The 21,820-nt window shown below is 37.6% G+C and overlaps 1 protein-coding gene across 1 annotated transcript in view; it reads right to left on the reverse strand.

Annotated features, from left to right (window-relative positions):
* Positions 1–17,034, reverse strand: part of LOC114892567 (glutamate decarboxylase 1-like) — a 40,776-nt gene extending 23,742 nt beyond the window's left edge. Inside the window, 2 exon segments of the mRNA XM_029217667.1 lie at positions 12,582–12,706; positions 16,850–17,034. Of these exon segments, the coding sequence (XP_029073500.1) occupies positions 12,582–12,706; positions 16,850–17,034 (310 nt within the window).
* Between the last annotated feature and the right edge of the window lie 4,786 nt (positions 17,035–21,820).

A 21,820-nucleotide genomic window follows, 5' to 3' on the forward strand; every position in this document is an offset into this window, starting at 1 on the left:
GCTAATATGCTTCTGTCAAAATATGTTAATAGGGCTTCCCTGGTGGCACAGTGGTTGAGAGTCCGCCTGCCAATGCAGGGGACACGGGTTCGTGCCCCGGTCCGGGAAGATCCCACATGCCGTGGAGCGGCTGGGCCTGTGAGCCATGGCCGCTGAGCCTGCGCGTCCGGTGCCTGTGCTCCGCAGCGGGAGGGGCCGCAGCGGTGAGAGGCCCGCGTAACGCAAAAAACAAAAACAAACAAACAAAAAAACAATCTGCAAGTATAAAATTAATTTGATTCTTGACTGTGTTATTGTCTGGACACCCTCCTCTAATTTCCCCATGAGAGTGATGTTCTCAATTTATTCACCTCTTTATCTCTGGTTCCCAAGATGTGGTGGTATATATTAAGTAGCTAATAATGATCTGGAATAAATCAATTATTTTTTTATTTTTTCTTAAAAACATTTACATTCCTGAAATTCTTCTTCAGGACTCAAAATGTTTACCTATGAAATAGCACCTTTAATCACAAAGTAAAATTCTACATCTAATGGAAACTCTGTTGATACATATAAACTAGGCCACAGTGACAGTGCACCAAGTTCGGAAGTAACTGAATTGGTCCTGCTTAACAAACCTCTTCATCACACATCAAAATCCTTAAAAATCAAATTGAATAAGAACATTTGTTAATAAAAATGGAGTCCCTCAAATGAAACTGCTGTTACTTTTATTAGGAGAAATCAGTTAGAAAAGCATGCTGTTTCTAAATATATCAAGTTATTAAGTCAAGATTACTAATGACAGTTTAACAGCTGGCAACTTGAGAGTTGTTTGATCTCAAAGACAAACATTTTAGAATAGGAGCCAGTTTTCTGGAAATCTAGTTTCAAGCAGTGACAACCTTTAGAGATCACATTTTTTAAAAAAGAAATTCTAAAATTACTGATAATTCAAATATGGCTTTGAAAATATCATAAATAATGTGAATATAATATATGATTTAATATTTTTGCAGCAACCTATGCCTGACATCTATCTTCTTAGAAGATCAGAAGATATTGCTGATTTAGAAGTAGAAAATATTGAGAATTATGTACTTTAGATTAAAGAGTATATGAGTAAACTTTTCTTGTTATACTTATTTTATTTTGAGGATACACTCACAAATTTGAGGGCAGTTTCGTCTTCTTGATCATTCTGTGTTTTTCAAACACTGGAATTCTGTACAGAGAATGGGATGTAGAGGGCACTGTTGGACTTAAAAACAGAGGTAGAGAGCCTGTGCAGGATGAAATTCAAGGAATTAACTCAGCAGGATCCATTTCTCTCACTTTGTTTACCAGACTAGAAAACAAAAGTTTTTTTTTAAATATTTGATAGTCCAAAATGCTACTTTTTCCTCTTACAGTGTATTAAGAAAATCAGATTGTTGTATTGTTCATACAGGAATTTTCTTACAACAAAATCATTAATAAAATTATTTTAAAAATCAGGTAGGGAGCTTTATAATGTCAGGTGGTACATATTTTTCAGCTCTGGGGAAGATATGTATTGTCTTGGAGAGGTCAAATTTAAGGAAAAGCAATATGCTTTAGATGTGATTAATCCAGGACTCCCACAATAAGAGAAATTATTTCTTTATCCACACTCAGTAATCCTCAGCTTGTTTTTAACACTCATTTTTTGATGCAGGTGTTAGAAATCTAATTGCCTCTTTTGATTGAGATGAGTGTATTTTTTATCCCATTTCTTCTCCTTACATCAAAAATGCTGCCAAGTCATTAACAGTCATGAAAAATTCCACCCTAATCCCCAAGTCTTTTGGTACCTATGACCTACAAATTCTCTCCTGAAAGGAAATCTACTCATTTTCTTTCTTTCTCTCACAGGGACATTCTATCACCTATCACAGTTATTTGTGAGCATGTGTCACCCTCTTACTAGACTCCTGAGAGCCACAGTCATGAAGCCATAGTCTAGAGAACCCAGAACCAAGGTCAGCAAGCTGTGCTTCACAGACTTAGGTGAGAGGCCTCCCAACAAAAGGCCCAGGCAAGGCCCTACTTGGGGAAATGGAACAGAATTTGTACAACTTCCATTTTCAGCATCCTTTACCCTCCACCTGTGATCACGTCCTCATGCCTCTCCCACCAGGCGAGAGGCCTCTATCTCACTCTGGTATTTCACCTGGGCTGGTCCTCACTAGGTAAGGTAAATATATGATTTTCTACCTAAAGCCTTTGAGAATAGAGAGGGCACTACTAAAATACAAATGTCTGAAAGTTACGTTAATAATTTAAATGTCATTTAACAGAGTAACACTTAACCTGAGATTCACACATGAGCTAAAGAGAAGTTATTGGCCCATATCACAGGGCCTCAATTACGCCCCATGCACATACATACTGACTTCCTGAGGGAGATATATTTCCATGATATGATAGCAGATAGAAGCAAATGAGCTTTGTGTTTAGTTTTCTGTTAATTGAGAAGAAAAACAATACAGAAATGAGTGCAGACACTCTCTCCAAAGAAAAAGTCTTCAAATCCTCTCACCACTAATTCATAGGAAGGAGGTAGGAGAACCCACTTCCTGTAACCTTGGAGGTACAGTGTCTCTACCTGCTAGAAAAACAGTGCAATCAGAGATTTTACTGCCAACACATCCACAGCAACCCTGTTCTGTGACGACAGGAACTCTTGTTCCCAACTTGGAGGATGGTTCAAGAAACAGTGGTTTGGGCTTCCCTGGTGGCGCAGTGGTTGAGAATCTGCCTGCTGATGCAGGGGACATGGGTTCGAGACCTGGTCTGGGAAGATCCCACATGCTGCGGAACAACTAGGCCCGTGAGCCACAACTACTGAGCCTGCACGTCTGGAGCCTGTGCTCCGCAACAGAGGCCGCAACAGTGAGAGGCCCGCGCACCGCGATGAAGAGTGGCCCCCACTTGCCGCAACTAGAGAAAGCCCTCGCACGGAGACGAAGACCCAACACAGCAAAAATAAATAAATAAATTAAATTTCTTTAAAAAAAGGCAAAATTCCTTAAAAAAAAAAAAACAGTAGTTTATGGTGTGAATTTGGGTAAGTTAGAAAACCTTGTTAACCTCGTAGAGATTAATACCTTCTTTAAAGATCATTCTGAAGATCAAATGAAATAATATTTCCACACTCATTGTCCCATTCATTCAATAAAAAACTAATGAGTAATTACTAAGTGCTATTCACCATTCTAAGTGCTAGGGATATTGTCGTTTTTGTTTTTGTTTTTTTAATCCCTTGGTATTAGTATATCAGCTGTTGAGTTACTAATGAAGAGTATTCATTCTGTAAATAGCAGTGATAACTATTTATAACTGCAAATTTACTTCCCTATAGTGCTTACATATGCATCCTAAAGACAAACACTTTTTCTAGGATGTACAAAGTATAAACTGATAATCTTGATTTCATAAACTCAGGGCCAGAGATTTAGTAAAGGGGTAAATTTGAAATTAAATCTTATATATATGAAAGAGAAGATAAATATTATTCTGGATATGGCCATTTTAAAGATACTTGGTTTTCCAGTATTTTAGGAGCATCTTAAGACGATAAGAACATATTATTAATCAATTCATTTAGTTTTCAACTGCTTCCTCAGAGCTAAAAAAAAAAAAAGCCCTTCCTTGAATTACGTATATATGCTAAACTAACCAAAATATGCCCTATGCTTACACACTTCTTGATAGTTCCAAAACCATGTGATATTTTTTACTTTCAAAAGAAGCCTTTCATATATTTATTTTTAATTATGAAAGATTTCAAAGAGAAAGTACAGAGAACAATAAAACAATGTACTCACTATCCAGATTTTAAAATTGTTTTGCCATGTTTACCTCAGGATTTTATATATATACATTTGCTATAAAATGTATATACATAAATAATATTGTATTTTATTATATGCAGATTTTTAAATATATAAAAATAAAGTTTATATAAAGTGTTACAGAAAAGATTAAAAGTCTCTCCTCCATCTCTCCCCACACCCTTCTCCTCATGAGGAAGCCATGTACATCCTTCTCTCTATAATTTATAAATTTATAACATATTTCCCTACCTGTAAACAACAAATACAATTCCTCAATGTATTTGTAAAATTCACACCATAATATAATTATTATTTACTTTCTTTGTAAACTCAACATTAGGTTTTAAGATTTATCAATTCTGATTGAAACAAATTAAATTCATTTCTATTGTATAAGTGCACCATAGTAAGGTGTTCCTTGTACCTATTGATATACATTTATTTGTTAGTTTGTTCATTTGTTTTTGCTTTTTCAGACAAGGCTATAATGACTATACTAGGATGCTCACCTACACATACGTTCAGGTCTTTTAAATAGGTTTTAATTCTGTAAGTAGAATGGCAGGATCAAAACACAGGCACAGCTCAGCTTTATTAGAAATTGCCTGTTGCTCCCCGCAAACAGTGCAAACACTTAGATTCCTACAAGCCTTGCATGAGAGAATTTGTTTCCCCATATTCTAGCTAAGACTTGGTATTATCAGAGTTTTAAGTTCTGCCAATCATGTAAAACGGTATTTCACTGTTGTTATAATTTACGTTCTCCTGATAAATAATGAGACTTTTCGTATGTCTATTGGCTCTTGGGGTTCCCTTGCAGTGAACTGCCTGATTTTTATCCATTTCATAATTGACTTGCCTTTCTCTTGTTAGTTTATCTATACTTCTCTGAGTTTTAAACTTCTGCTTTTTACATTTCAGACTTTAAGTGTTCTCCATGCTGTGAGCAGGGATCTGATTTAAGTTTTTAATCATATATATAGCTGAGTAGTGAACACCGCTTTTTAAAAACATCCATCCTTTTACTAGTCCATTATTTTTTGTAGTGCTATCTCTATTATATTAAAACTTCCTTTATATATTCATAGGTAGTTTTTAGCCTTTATTCTTGTTAATGTGAAGTTTACTGCTTGTTCTTTGTCAAGATTGTTTTGGCTCTTTTAGGTTGCCTGTCTTTTCATGTGAATTTTAGGATCTGAATATTAATTTCCACAGCAACAAAAAAATCCAACTGGCATTTTTATAGGGATTTCATTAAATGTGTTGGTAAATTTGGGAGTATTGCTTTATTAACAATATTAGGTCTTCCAATCCATGAACATGCAATAACTTTTCATTTATTTAGGTCTATTTCAATTTCTTTCAACAGGGTTTTGTAGTTTTCAATGCGAAATTTTGCACTTACTGTTAAATTTATTTCCAGGTATTTTATTCCTTTTGATACCATTGTAAATTTAATCATTTTCTCAACTTTATTTTTGGATTGTTCATTGCTGTTTTATAGAAATACAGTTGATTTTTTTTAATATTGATCTTGTATCATGCCACTTTGCTGAACTCTTTTATTCTAACAGACTTTTGAGGGTAGATTCATTGGTATTTTCTATACACAAGATCATGTCATGTCATCTACAGGTAGAGATAGTCTTTCTTCTTTCCAATCTGTACGCCTTTTGTTTGTTTTTTTCTTGCCCTGACTAGACCCTTCCAGTATATTGTTGAGCAGAAGTAGGACAGTGAAACTCCTCGTCTTATTCCTAATATAGGTGGGAAAACATCCAGTCTTTCACCGTTAAGTATGATATTAGCCGTGGTTTCTGTGGGTTTGTTTGTTTGTTTTTTCATCTATGACATTCATCAGTTTGAGAAAGGTCTCTTCTATGCCTAGTTTGCTGGGTGTTTTTATTATGAAAGGTGTTGGATTTTTTTCAGATGATTTTCTGTAGCTTTTGAGATAATCATGTATTTTTTCCCTTTTATTCTGTTAACAAAATGTATGACATTGATTGTGTGAATTTGTAAGTGACTCAGGAGTCACATTTTTTTGAGTTTTCAATTTTAAAAGCCATTCCCCTCCCCAGTGTCAGCCTGTACCTGGGGCAAATTACAAGCTTCTTTCAACTTTCCTAGGCTGGTGAGAAGGTTTTTTTCCAGTTTCATTTTCACAGAAGAGGAAGCACCACAAAGTCCTGGCCTTATGGTTTTATTTAGGATTTTCGGAACTAAGACTTAGTAAGTCCAAAGCCCCATGTGGAGTCAGAACCTCTGCTCCAAATTTTCTAGGCTTTACATCTCGTCCCGTTGCCTCTTCTTCCCACTTTCAGGGTTTGCAAAATCATCACCTCTAGTCTCTTGACCTGGCATTGAGGGTCTTATCTATTTCCAGCACTCAAAAATGTTTTTTCTTTATAACTCAGCTGTATATTTTAAGTGTTTTTATATTTTATTCATCATTTTATTATTTGTAATGGACAGGATCCATTTGGTTCTGTCCTATGTTTTGCTGGAGACATTGATATTTATTCTTTCACATTCTAGTGAATATATGCAACAGTAATAAAAACTAAATCATTGATTCTTTAAATAACAGTATTATTAATAAATAACAATTAGTTATTAGCAAATAACTATTAGTTAATAGTAAAAATCATACAATGTAATGTATATGATCTCCACCTTATATTTTAGAATTCTCTTTTTTATTAGAAGCCAAGAAACACAATTCAGTAGAGAAAAATGCAAATTTGAATACTTTTCTATGACTAAAATGGACAATGTGTGAGGATTTATTTTTTCATCCAAAAATAAACTATTCCACTAAATTGATACAAAATAATCATTATATTTGAATATATGCCTATGATATAAGTATGATATTCAAGGGCAAGAAGGTAGAGGAACAATGAAAAGATTCCCCGAATATTGATAGAAATGTCACCGGAGCGCTACCGAAGTTTACCTGGTAGTTACACACACCCCAGACATTGTCATGCTTGTTTACATCACATCTTGGCCTTCTCTGTTTGTAAGGTTCTCTAGAGGAAAGGAAAGCAAAGCATGAAATCTTGCCACCTCCTGGGACTCTTTCAGGATCTTCCCTGGGCATTTACCAGGTGTAGGCCAGCTAAAGACCACAGAGAAATAAAAGGTAGCTCTTCCTCATGAATAGTTGGAGTTCTCTTGACAGTAAATTACATTAACTGTTGACACTGCTCTTTCTACAGTAAAGTCATGGAAGTTCATTATAAGTGCACTTTTAATAGAAGAAGCGTTGAACAATGCCTGGCACACAGTAGGAACTCAATTTCCTATCTTTATTCTTCCTAGTTATATCGTAGTAATTATCATAATATGCTAAGAACTTGTGCATCAATCAGTGTAGAAAGGAGACATGCCCTGTGGCGACTGGCTAAGGTTCATTGCCACAGGGATAATGTGGATACATTTTTTTCATGATATTACGGATGCACATGCACTGTGTCTCATTTCCCATCACTACTTGGAGGAGCATATCTTTCACATGCCCTAGGCTTTCAATTAGCCTTCAAAACAGTCTTGTAAGAGTGGTGCCAGTTTTCCTCCTCTTTAAAGATGAGGCTCAAAGAAGATGGGGATATTCTCATAAGTAAGGGGTGGAGCTTGGATTAAAATCCTAGTTTGCTTAACTCCAAAGCACTATATTAAAGGGGAACATATTATTAAAGGGGAACATATTTCTAATGTCCTTGTCCAGCAGTGATGTCACGGGAAAGAAATGGTTGTATGCATAAAGATGAGTGGCCAGGGTTCTGACATTTATGACCCATTCATTCTTTTAAGCCATTGTGAATGCCTGGACTGTTTACCTTTAAGGGAGGTGCACCCTGCTCAAGTTTAAAGAAACTGACAACTCTGTGGGAGTGTCATTAATAACAAAAATGCTTTGCCTCTCTAAACTTTACAATTATTTTTACAAGGAAAACAGTTTGATATTTACAGAACCTACAAACCCATGAAGTGAGTGAATGGGACTATGCTAAGATTCTAATCATTTTATCTCTATGGCTAATGGCTTATATGAGTATATATATTCATAAATGGGGCATATCACCCTTCGGTAATGCACTTGGGTAAAGCAGTAGGATGAGAAGTAGCAGAAACTATTTCATCACCCTAATGTGGTGAAACTGATGGTACTAAGATTGAATTTCAGAGAACACAAGTGATGACAGCTCACAAAAACAAATTCAAAGGCAATAAATATATAGCATTTACACGATTCCAGGAAACGGGGTGTATGAGTTAATAGCACAGAGCATGAGGGTGATGTTCTATCCCGAAAACATGCCCATTGCTGACTGCCTGCTGACATTTCCATCTATAGCTAATAATCTTGATTTCTGAAACAACGTATGCTAGATAACATTATTTGAACTGTATTCTTTATTTCTGGGTGCGTGAGTTATTGGTTGCTTTACGTCAGTGACAGACTGGCCTTTAGTTTGTTTCAGTTGAAGGACATAGTGGAAACCTCATGAATACAATCAGTTTGCTTATGTTCTATTAACTTACAAGAATCTTCAGTTCAATCAAAGGGCAATATCTGAATATTGAAAAAAGGGAAATTGATGTTTTCCTTTGTTAGAGACATTTGTGTCATTGATGCGTTTCATCCTATGAATCAGCTTTCTGACTCGCAGTAATCTGATCTGAAAATAGAAAAATGGGCAATTGTGAATCTTATTCTTGATGATGTAATTATTTTCTACTTTCTGACTTTGGACAAAGAAACTTCCGAATTCATGATGGCAAGTCACCAACCACTTTTCTCTTATAAGCACTAATTTTTTCCTACTACAGGTTTTCCTTCTTTTAGTTACCTGAATTCTACACACTAACACTTGATGGCTTTGGATTCCAGAAGGATAAATATAAAAGCATGTTTGTATACGTCAAGATTTTCTCTGTTCTTGTGAGAGAACTAAAAATCTTGTGACTGAAAAACGTGTTGGCTTCTCAGAAAATGTATAGACTAAAGTTTAGAAAGTATAAATATGGCTGATAATTTCAAAATAGGAATGAGAAAAGATTTTGTTCATCTGGACAGATATTTTATTTTCCTCCATTTACTGCTCATTAGGATTTCTTATATACATTTGAGGTTTATTTGAACAAATTTAAACTTCAGTGTCTTTCCTGCTGCTTGTTTCAAATTCATACATTTCTCTATGAAATATTGGTGATAATCAGGGCTCATATTCAACCAGTTCTGAAATATCATACGGGTTATGAAAATACTGAAATAATAGTAGAAGCCCTACCCCTATAAGATCATCCACTATACAGCCCCACCCTTCTGCCAGGGACCTTGAATATATTTGGGGTTGGAAATATTGGGAGGTTAAAATTGAAATAATATGAAATATTATGCCAACTGAAATAATAAGAAATGGAAGCTGATTGAAATTTGAAGGGTAGTAGAGAGTAAACTTCAAGAGTTAATTAGTTCAAAATATATTTCGTGATAATTTATGTTCTATTTTTGTATCTAACTTTAAAAAGACAAATACTGCATGGTCTCACTTTAGATATGGAATCTAAAATACAGTAGTCTCCCTTACCCACAGAGGATACTTTCCAAGACCCCCAGTGGATGCCTGAAACCATGAATAGTATCGAACCCTATATATATTATGTTTTTCCCTATACATACATACCTATGATAAAATTTAATTTACAAATTAGGCACAATAAGAGAATATCCATATTGCCAGCATCACTACTCTTGCTTTTGGGGGCCAATACTAAGTAAAATAAGGTTTACTTGAACAAAAGAACTGTGATACTGCAACAGTCAATCTGATAACGAGACGGCTACCAAGTGACTATCGGGTGGTGGCATGCACAGCCTGGAGACACTGGACAAAGGGGAGATTCACAGCACAGGACAAAGCAGGTTGGTGCGAGATTTCACCACACTACTCAGAATGGCATGCATTATAAAACTTATTCCTGGAATCTTCCATTTAATATTTTCAGATCACAGTTCATTGAGAGTAATTGAAACTGCGGATAGAGAGACCTCAGATAAGGGGGGACTGGTGTAGTCAAACTCATACAAACAGAGACTAGAATAGTGGTTGCAAGGGACTTGGAGGAAGGGGAAATAGGGTGACGCTGGTCAAAGGGCACAAAGTTTCAGTTATGGAAGATAAGTTCTTGCGATCTAATGTACAGCCTGGTGACTATCGTTAATGATACTATATTGCATAGTTGAAATTTGCTAAGAGGGTAACTGTTAAGTCTTGAATCACACACAAAAAGGACATGGTGAGGGACCTTCAAGATGGTGGAGTAGGACGCGGAGATCACCTTCCTCCCCACAAATACATCAGAAATACATCTACATGTGGAACGGCTCCTACAGAACACCTACTGAACGCTGGCAGAAAACCTCAGACCTCCCGAAAAGCAAGAAACTCCCCACGTACCTGGGTAGGGCAAACGAAAAAAGAAAAAACAGAGACAAAAGAATAGGGACTGGACATGCACCAGTGGGAGGGAGCTGTGAAGGAGGAAAGGTTTCCACACACTAGAAGCCCCTTCGCGGGCGGAGACCGCGGGCGGTGGAGGGGGGAAAGCTTCGGAGCCACGGAGGAGAGCACAGCAACAGGGATGCAGGGGGCAAAGCGGAGAGATTCCTGCACAGAGGATCGGGGCCGACAGGCACTCACCAGGCCGAGAGGCTTGTCTGCTCACCCGCCGGGGCGGGCGGGGTGGGAGCTGAGGCTCGGGCTTCGGTCGGAGCACAGGGAGAGGACTGGGGTTGTCGGCGTGAACACAGCCTGAAGGGGTTAGTGCACCACAGCTGGCCGGGAGGGAGTCCGGGAAAAAGCGAAGAGGCAAGAGACCATTGTATCAGGGTGCGCGAGGAGAGGGGATTCAGAGCACCGCCTAAACGAGCGGATATCCCCCTGGAGTGGACCCCTGAGAGTCAGAGAAGGGAAGCTGGTGGCCCAGCCTTCCAGGGACAGGTCTCAGGGTCACCTTTGAGTCACAGATCCTGCTGCTGGGCTTGGGCAGAGCCTATCTGCATGGAGTTGTTGGTTTGGGGCACGGGCCAAACTCCAGGTGGTCTGGCCCTGGAATGAAGAGTAGATTACAACTTCAAAATGGGGCATACAGCAATGACCGAAACATGCCAAGTTCCTGCTGTCATGTAGCTTTTATTCTAGCTGAGGAAGACAGACAATAAATAAATAACGAACTATGTCAGGTGATGGCAAGTTAGAAAGTTTTGGTGAGATAAGGAGGATTGTGGTGGAGGGAGGGTGGTGCTCTTTTACACAGGGTGTCAAGACAGCCTTTTCTAATGAGATGACAGTACAGCAGAATGAAGTGAGAAAGTGAGTGATATGACTACTTGGAAGGGGTGGGGTGAAGGAATCCTAGGAGAGCAAATAGCAAAAGTCCTGATGTCCGGGCTTCCTTAAGGTGTTCAAGGATCCTCAAAGGAGACCAGGGTGAGTGGGGAGGGTGGAGCCACGGGGACAGTAGGAGATGAGGTCAACAGGAGGCTAGATTGCATAGAAGCTTACAGGCCATTGTAAGGATTTGTCCTCTACCTTCATCAAGATAGATGGAGCCATGGGGGGAGGCATCAGAGTAGAGAAGTTAGATGAACTGACTTAGGTTTTAAAAGGATCATACCGATTGCTGCGTTAAGAAAAGAGCATAAGATGGCAAGGGCAGAAGCAAAAACAGAAGTTGGGATTCTGTTGCAGTAATCCAAGAGAGATGATGTGCTCAGACTCAAATGGTCAGAGAGGATGGTATGAGAAGGTGTCAGATTAGGGAAACATTTTCAAGGGAGAACCAATAGGAGTTCCTCCTGGATTCAATACAAGATGTAAGAGAAAGTGGGGAGTCAGAATTCCTTTTTTTTTTAAAGCTGGAACTACAGATGAATTGGAGTTTCCACTAATTGAGGTGGGAAAGATTGCATGAGAACAAGGTGTGGGATATGTGCACATGGGGGTGAGTGGGATGATGAAAGTTCAAATCAAGGGTTCAGTTTTAGAAATGTTGAATTTGACTTATCTATAGATACCCAAATAGGAAGGGAGACATATTAGTCTGGAGTTAAGTGAGAAGTTGAGGAGGAAGGGGCTACTTTGAATATATATATATATATATATATATTCATACAAAATGAAATATATATAGTCTCATATGATATTTAATTTTATGTATACATGTGTCATATATATAATTAAATATATGGGTGAGATCACCTAAGAGTAATTGTGGTCAGAGAAGAGAAGAGAAATGTGTACTAATCCTTGTAGAATTACACAGTTTAAAACACAGGAAGGGCTTCCCTGGTGGCGCAGTGGTTGAGAGTCCGCCTGCCGATGCAGGGGACACGAGTTCGTGGCCCGGTCCAGGAGGATCCCACATGCCGTGGAGCGGCTGGGCCCGTGAGCCATGGCCGCTGAGCCTGCGCATCCGGAGCCTGTGCTCCGCAACGGGAGAGGCCACAACGGTGAGAGGCCCGTGTACCGGAAAAAAAAAAAAAAAACACAGGAAGATGAGGAGAATCCAGTAATAGCGACTGAGAGGGGCACGCAGTCAGTGCAACAGTAGGAAACCCCCCAAAAGAGTGGTGTACAGTAGGTCAAATGAAGAAAGTGTTTCAAATAAAAGGGAATGATTCAGGTATCAAATACTGCTGAGAAAATGCGGTGAGGACTGAGAACTGACCATGGGGTAGGGGGCGATCAATGGTGACCTTGGCCAGAACGGCTATGGTGACAAAAGCCTGATTAAAGAGGGTCCCAGAGAATAGAGAAGAGGCAATAATGAGGTGACAATTTGAAAAAGTTTTGCTATAAAGAGTGGCAGAGAAGTGGAATGGTAGCTGTAAAGTGATTTACAATCAATGAGCGATTACGGCATTTTGAAATCCTGATAGAAAAAGAAAACAGCTACAAAATAGATTCGAGAGGAGTTGGCCTTGGACAACAGCACACATGGTTTATCCCTTGAAACATGAGGCAAGGTGGAGTGTATAGATACAGATGCTTGTAAGGAGGGCGGATTTGGAGGAGGGAGCAGGTAGAAGTTATTTTCCAAATGCTTTCAATTTCTAGGGAACAAAGAAGGTTATCAGCAAAGAATGAGGGGAAAGGAAAGAGGAGCTATTGAAAGTTTGATGAGAGAGAGAGAGGGTATGAATAGTTTATAGGAAAGTGGGCGAGTGAATTGACTGGGAAACTCAAGTAGGATTGCAGGACTTATTTGAGGGAGAGATTCTGAATTTAAAGTGAGAACAATCATAATTAATAGAGATGTATTTTGTCCAATACAGGACTTAGAGTGTTTCTCATTATACTTAACTTTTACCACCCTGTATAGCCAACTCCACCACAAAGAGATAAATTACCACTCCGTGTATTACAATAATTTTATGATAAGAATTTCTAAATGGAATTATATGCAAACTGTCTTGAAACTTGCTTTTTTTAACTTAAAAATATACAATGAGCATTTTTATGTCAACAATATACACTTATGTCATACTTTAAATGCCCAATATTTCCTTGAATTATTCCATTTTATATTATTTAAGCATTAATTAAGTCAACTTTTCAGAAATGAATTTATTCTATAAAATAGTAATTTAAAAAGTGATGATGGCTTTTATTATGGTGTCCTTGAACGGATATGAATGTTTATGACTTTCTTTACCTCCTAATACTGCATTAATCTGTTTGAAAAAAAATAGTAACTTAGCAAGCACCCTATATGCAAAGCATAGTTTGTTTCATTGTGACAGTAAAATCTGTTGAATTATCACAAAAAAATGTTAAAAGCCCAAGGAAGTAAACAATAGTTGTATTAGAAAAATGTTTATTTTCTTGGTCTTTATAAAGTTATAACTTATAACCTGACCATTTTCAAAATCAAACTAACTTAAAGAGTCTCTAACCTCAGATTTTGTTTCAGATGCCTCCCAGGTGATCTTGGGGATTGAAATTCTAATAAGGGAGAAAACCATCTAGCAATGATGATCAGCCCTGCTGGGTTTCATGCTAGGTTATTGCTTCACAGCAGGCTAAGATCATCCTCATAATACAAGATAATCAGACTAAGTTTTTCATGGAGAGGAGTATCACAGTTAGAATTTCTATGAAAATAAATATTTTTATTTATTATATATAAAAATATATAATTATATAATATAAAATAATTATATAAAAATTATATAATATAAAATAATATTAAGTACCATTTGTAAAAGCCTTAAAAAAAGCCTGCATTTTATCTTATTTATCTCACAGGGTAACCTTATGATATATTTAGATATGTATCATGAGATACCTAGAACTCAGAGAGATCAAGTAGAACTTGTAAAGGCACAGAGTAAATAGAGAAGGCGGAATTCACATGCGTCCGTTCAACTGCAAAGCTCATACTCTGTTCCTGTGCTGGTGCCTTGGAACAAAGGTGTCTATTCCTAGTCCTGCCTTGACTTCCTGAGGCAAGCTCAGCAGGAATACAGAGCAGCAATGGAATTCTAACGTGCCTCGGAGAGAGTCAAGTCCTTCCCTTGAAAAGCACGAGTTTTGTTCTTTTGAATTGTTCTGAAAGCAAAATATGTGTACATTTTTCACTAGTCAGTCCGAAGTCGGATAGGCCGATTAGAATCTAATGTGAAACACTCTGAATGACCTTAATACTTATAATACCACCTGACTGTTGTTCACCTGGAAAGTCTTAATAAATACTCAAACTGCTCACTGAACGCTGCTTCCGCCTTCCTCTCAGAGCAGGAAGTTGCGAGTCGTATTGATCAGAATAATGGTCTGTATTTCCAAAACTTTTCATTGCCCTTGAAAATTAAAACTTAGCTCTTTTCCTTAGCTTTAAATTTTATAGAAAGAATTCTGTAAAACACTTGAGGTCGAGGATTACTTTTTCTAGAGCTTAAATAATGAGGAAAATTATTATTGACTCATTATATTATTGCATTAATAGCATTAAAACATTATTAAATTATTCAATAATGATAAATCATGGTGATAAATCTTAAATCAATTACATCCAGTTAAGAATCCCAATGCACCAATAATAATGAGCTAATATTAAGGAAACACATACAATTAAATCTCAACATTTTATCAAGAATGGCCAGTTTTTAAAACTGCTTCTTATGAGAATTTATTTAATCACATCTAGTTTTTTCCCTTGTTGGGCTTCCTCTCTAGATCAATAAAAGATAAAAAGAATATTAAACAAGACTAGTTCCTCATACAAGCCCCTTTAAAACCATCTACTCTGAAGTCAAGGCTGAGTAGAATTCAGCCACCAGGGATAGAAGATACGAAGGTTATTACTACATCCAACCAGGACCATTTAGTGAAATCTTTCAGTAATGGTAATTATGCAGAAAAAGAAAGAAAATTGGTTCCCCACAATGACTGCCAGTACCAATGAATTTATTAGGAAGCAAAGCAGGCAATCACCTATGTGACGTTACTTCAAATGACATCCAATTCAAGATCTATTCATGCCTACAAGGTTTAATTAGAGCCTTTCCTCCAAGCAACCAGTTAATACAGTTGCCCTTCCTAACATGGGCTCCAATTAAATTCCTGAATGAGAAACGTGAGCCAGGAGGAAAGATAATTTTTTTTAAATGAGTGGGCATTGGGGGCAGGGGGAAGAAGAATTCCAGAAGAAAAACCAAAGCCAGGTGTTCATTAAAGGCAGAGTGGAAGATCCAAGGAACGAATTCGAAGATGAGGGCCAGGTAGTCAGCAGAAGCAGATATACACCTCAAGCACATAGACTTCAAAACTGGAGTAAGCCTCAATTCAGGAAGGAAACCTCTTATATTCACTCTTACAGAACAGGAACCACAGGAACCAGGCTTTTCGTTTATTTTAAACCACGCCTGAGAGCCAGACTTCTGACACATAGATTCGGAAGCCTGAGATGAAAAAACTACAAGGTACCTTAGAGATCACAGTTTAACTAATGAGTTTGACAAATGAAAGCACTCATGGCCAGAGAAACGAATGAAGTCGCTTAAGTTGACACAGTGAATAGCGGACTTAGTACGCGAGTCCAGATGTAGATGTTCAAGATCTCACTCTCCGTACACCATAGCACATAAATGGAAGATGCTGACCCAAGAAAATTCAAGTTCTGATGAGCATGAAGAATGGAATGACATTTGGATGAAAGACAAACATCTGATTAAAGCTAGCCCTTCTAGGGGGCCAAAGTAAACCAGAGAAATAGCGTGAAAACACAGGGAAAACAGTTGAAGAAGATGAACGGGTCAAAGGGGCCCAGAGATGGGACACAGAGGAAAGCTAAAGGTTACTTCTTCCTCTGCTTTGTCGAGATTGGACCTATCTCCAATAGTTTAGCTATCGTCTAAACTCCACAGCAAAAATAATGCTGAGTTCTTGTCACTCTTGTAGTTAGGATCACTTGTCTATGAGAATAAAGGGATGACACAGCAGACAAGGAAAATATCAGAAGAAACATGTTGCCTGTTTTGTCCAGGCCCATGTTTGTCAGTTGTGTCTTTTGGGTGCAGGATGCCAAAAACTATTTTTATTTCCCTTCACCTCACCTCTGTTCAAAGGGAAAAAGGAATGTTTCCTATCCAACTGAGGCCACTTTGCAATTCACCTGTATTAGGTGGAATATGGAATAAAATGTTCATTCCTTGATAATGTCTTGCATCATCACGTGGCATAAGGCCTAAAATTAAGGCTCAATATCGAGTGCTACCTTGATATCTGGTGAAATTGAGAGGGCACTGAATGGCCCAACTGCTCCTTACTTGCTCCTGAGGATAAGGTCCCCTAGCTAAACAACCCTCCTTATCAGAGGGACCTAGAGCAGTTCCTGCTTAATCCAAGAGTACTGTAGTGGGTTTCAGTTTGCTGCTAGCTGGGAATTATTCAAACAAGCCAATCACATCCTCGAGTGGGAACCAGGGGTCACCTCACCTTTTTGATGGTCCAGAGCCCATCTCCTCCAGCCCCTTGTTGATTGCTCTATTCCCAAGTGCAGCCCAATGTGGTCCTGCCCGGCTGGGGTGTCCTCCTCCCCCAGGCTGTGAGTGTTTGTGATTAATAAACTGCTGTGATCTCATCCATCCAGTGTCTGGTGTCACGTGTTCAGCCATCCCCATAACCCTAGTGGAGGAATCCCTCCCTCACTGACGGGATAAATACGCGGTGATTAAAACATCATATGTTTACCAACTCTCCAAACATCCCAAATCACTTTGGTCGATCTCCTTCTAGTCAGAAAATCCAGTAAGTTCATCATTTGCAAGGCTCTCATGAGCACTGATGGAGAGGACGCTTCCACTACTCAATCCTTCCTATGCTACTAACTCACCCCTGTACTGCACACTTTGGGGAAACTGACCACCGCCCAGACAGGTAACAGCTTTTCATATTTAGCGAATATGATGTTTGACTTAACTTCCCAAACATATCTGCTTCCTTTAAAATCTCTGTTTGTATTCCTTTATTTTTTTTCAATTGTTTTACCCTAACTATGTCCAGTTTTTCCCATCTCCGCTATATCATGAAGGGCCAAGGGAGTAATAGTACTATGTTAATAGTATGACTTTGTACAGAAAATTTTGAAACCACATAGCTGAGTCATGCTTATAAGATAAATAATTCATCATCCAACAAATATTTATTAAACGTCTTCTACAGACATTTATGTTTATTTATGTTTCCCCGTTGATTCACTTGATCAGAGAGATCCTCTACATATGCACCTACTTTATAGCTGGTCTTATACTAATACACTGTGTTATTTGTTCATCAGTGCCCTATTTTTAATTCTTTAAAGATTAAAGGTTGTCTCAACACAAAATTGGCCCACTTTGAATGATTAAATTGGTTCTCCCTTTTGAGAAGGACAATTAAAAAACCAGGTTAGATTCAATTGATTATGTGTCTCATGTACTCAAAGTTGTCCTATTTTCATTCCAAGGGCATTTTAAAACTTACGATCAAAAGCCAAAAGAAGATTAATTTTGTTTATTTTAAAGAAACTTGACATCAGATGGTTTTCAGGAATAGAAATTCTATTTCTCCAAAGTGCTAAAAAAAAAAAAAAAGTCAAACAATAAACATCATTCAGTGAAGGACTGGCCTGCTCAGTATCACATAGACATTGCAGAATTACCGTTTTAAAAAACACAGCAGATCCTTCTCAACCCATTATTGCTATTGTTCAGAGCATTATTCTAGGGGCATCTACAACAGCTTAGGCATTTTCATTTACATTTTCCAAAGACAGCAGTAATGAAAGGGTTCGATTCAGGTGTTTATTTTTGCCCTATGAGTTGATAAAAGAGTTTTTAAGTCACTGCAAGGGTTCAAGTCCCAGCCTGCTATTTATTTGTTAGCTTCTGTAAAGGTCAACTTCCTTATCATTAAGTTAGTGGAATTATAATATATCTATGTCATCAGGTATTAAAGATAGAATATGCAGTCAGCCCTCTATCACTGGGGTTCTGCATCCTTGGATTCAACCAACCATAAATCAAAAATATTCTAAAAAACATTCCATAAAATTCTAAAAAGCAAAATTTAAATTTGCTGTGTACCAGCAACTATTTCCATAGTTTTGACATTGTATTTACAACTATTTCCATAGTTTTACAGAAAGACTATGTATTAGGAAACGGTAGAAGCAGTGGGTTCTAAGCTGAGTGATCACAGAATCTTTTTTTTTTTTTTTTTAGGACAGATTTCTGTGCTCTACCCTGTACTTAATAGATCAGAATTTCTAAAGGCCAGGACCTTCATACTTGTGGTTATGGAAAGAACCCCAGGTGAACAGATTGACCAGACAGGTTTGAGACTCACGCAAGGTGCACAGCATCCATCTAATTATCTAGGCCCATTATCTTCAAACCTTATTTGTTTGTATGTTTGTTCAGCAATGCACTTTTTTGTAGTTATGTTTATACAGAAACAATATGCTAGTCAGATTGAAGAGGACGTCTTCTGGTTAAAAAATAATTTGTGATCCAGAACATCAAAAGCTCCCATCTCTTCCTTACTCCTTAGTGAATTCTGAAGTCCTGCAGTCCCTCAGGGTCCATGGAACACATGTGTAAATACAAAACCCACAACTCTCTAGATATACAGTTTCACCTTTGAATTAACTAAAACTGCCAGAAGTCTACGTGTGTGCAACTCCTAAGCGTGCTCCTGGTAAGGTCACTACACTGATGGGTGCTTCAATATTAGGCTCTCAAATTAACCAGACTTCACCACAGGAAATATTTGCTATAAAACTTGTTGAGGACACTCTCTGATGTACTACCCAATGGACCTCTCATAATATCCCAAGCGAGAAATTCCCCTTCAGATTTAGTAAATGAAAAATCTGTATTGCTGTGAAAACTTGGATTATTTCTCTCTTTCCAGACAATGAGTTTCAGTTTGTGAGGGTAAAAACGTAGGGATTTTTTTGGAGCCACTATTTTGGGTAAGCAGAGTGTCTGACCTCAAGGAACTCTGTCTAGTGGGAACCAGAGTCTCAGAAAGCTAATTCTAAAGCAATGCAATAAATTAAATGCAAGAGATATACATAAGTTGCTATGGAAACAAGAACATAAGTTCTATAAGTAATTACATTTCCATTTTTGCCTTAGCTACAGGAGGTAAGAGCTAATTGTGCTCAATTATAGCAACATTAACATTTACCAGAGGCATACTTGCGTGTTCTTTTCCCCCCAGTCTTACTTTACCTGTTTTATACTTTTTAATTCATACTGTCATATACCTTTTTTCTGTAAAATCAAAATTAAAGCATTGCATTAAAAATATACGACTTATAAAATTTCTTACCAGATATTTCCTGCTTTTTTAAACTTCTCTTACAATTACAGGATAAAAAGACAAAATCATGAGTATTTAGTGGTGATATTACATTCCAGAAACTCATGTATATTCTAAATAGGAGAGTATTAAAAGATAGGAAAAAAATGAAAGTTGAAAACTAAATGTGAGGCATTATGTATAATTTATATAATCTGTTCAGTGGTAGAGTAATAAGGGAAGTAACCCACAACCTCATTTCTCTAAGAGGGGCAAATCTATTGCCTTAATTACGCAGAAAGCCCAATGCTCTTTATTATGGATCTAGTTTCATTTTAAAGAGCTACCTGCAGCTAGTTAATAAAATAATCCTCAGTATTCTGTTACAAACACATTTTCTTGTCCCATATTATAATTTCCCACTGTCTCACCACTGCTGTAACAGATCTAATGCTCACCTGTGGACAAAAGATTGGGCAACACTACACTTAGGACACAAAGTCATAGATGGTACATGTTACTGTATCCATGAGGAAGATGCTGCTTACTCACAGCCAGGAATGCAATTTGAATTTTTCCTTCCCTGGGGATGCTCTATACACACTGGTTTGTTCACTCTATACAATCCCCTTCCAGGCAGTTTAGAAAACAAAACAATGCTAACTGGTCCAAACAATTATAGACCCTACAACCTGTGCTCTGTGGTGCCCAAGCTGAGTGACAATGGCTTTACCTTCACTTTTCTTCCCTCAATTTGTTTTCTACAAGGTAGTGACTATAATAATGTAAACAATAACGTACATTTTCATCTTCTCTTTCATCTCCATTCTGTAAAAGTCAAGCATGTTCCAGAGAGTGGTTCTGTAAATTATGGACATGATAAATAATAACTGAGATCTCAGGTCTGTCACTCACTGAGTGATTGCTCCTGCAACATACTTGACCTTTTTGTGTCTCAGTTTTCTTATCCATAAAACAGGGATTCTAAATCATACTTATATCATAGGGTCAGTGACAGAGTTTGACAAATTTCAAAAATGTAAAGTGCTTAGAATAATGTATTGGTACAGTAATTGTTATGAAAGGGCTATTGTTAGTGGTGACGGTATTGTTATGCTATTATTACGTTCTTTAAGAACAATACCAAAATGCATCAGTGATGTGTGTGAAAAATTTGCCAGCCTAATGACAAAACCAAGTTGCTAATTCCAAAACGTCCCTGCACCGTGCATGCTATCTTGTCAATCCAGCTTCAGCCAGAGGGCTAATTGTTTTGAGGAATTTTTTCTTCAGTGAGTCAGACTGATTTTAAAATTTACAGCATCTGATGCACTGGTATGTTCCTTCTTCTGTGTTAATGGGACTTAGACAGTAGTGTTTCCATTTCCTCAAAAATAAATCTGAAGTTGCCTGCAGCAGTCATGTGAAATTTAAGGCTGCCAGGTATGTGCTTCTTTCCCAGATCTTTATTTCTACTCTCAGTCTGATTCTGTATTCTTAGCTATGTTTTAGTATATGTGTTCATGTATATGCTCCCTTAAATACTTTGTGGAAGAAGGAAGTTATTAATAAATAATACGAAATAAATTTCTTTTTGTACTTTGCTAAAGCACCCCTTGTTACCCGTGGGAATAAACTGAATCTATGTATGATCATTGTTGCAAATCTCTCTGCAAGGTGTTTTGAATTACACCTTTTTCCCAGTCTTGGCAGAACCTGTGATCTATGCTTTAACCAAAGGTTCAATGAATGGAGGAGAAGTAGATGATAAAAACAGAGATAAGAGAAACCAAAGTATGAATCATTAAAATGCTGCAAAATTACTTCCTAACTGTATGAGTTGATCCTGTTACCCATCTTGAAACAAAGTATAAAGTAAGCAAAGGAATTCCAAACTAAGAAAAAAATAGACTTTCTTTTATGATTTAAAAAAGCACACAAACATTTAGCAAATTTAAATTCTAGTGGCAAAATAAAACTGTGTGTGTACTTCCCGCTTCACCGTTTCCAGGTAATCATGCCTGCAAAAAAGACATGATCTCATGGTTCTTTGGGGAATGATCCCTTCATCAGCTTCCAGGCACCAATGATGGGTCCCCAGTGCAGGACCCGGACAAGATG

The sequence above is a fragment of the Monodon monoceros genome, unplaced genomic scaffold, assembly GCF_005190385.1.
Source record: "Monodon monoceros isolate NGI ecotype Baffin Bay Population unplaced genomic scaffold, NGI_Narwhal_1 Super_Scaffold_1, whole genome shotgun sequence".
NCBI classification, from domain to species: Eukaryota; Metazoa; Chordata; class Mammalia; order Artiodactyla; family Monodontidae; genus Monodon; species Monodon monoceros.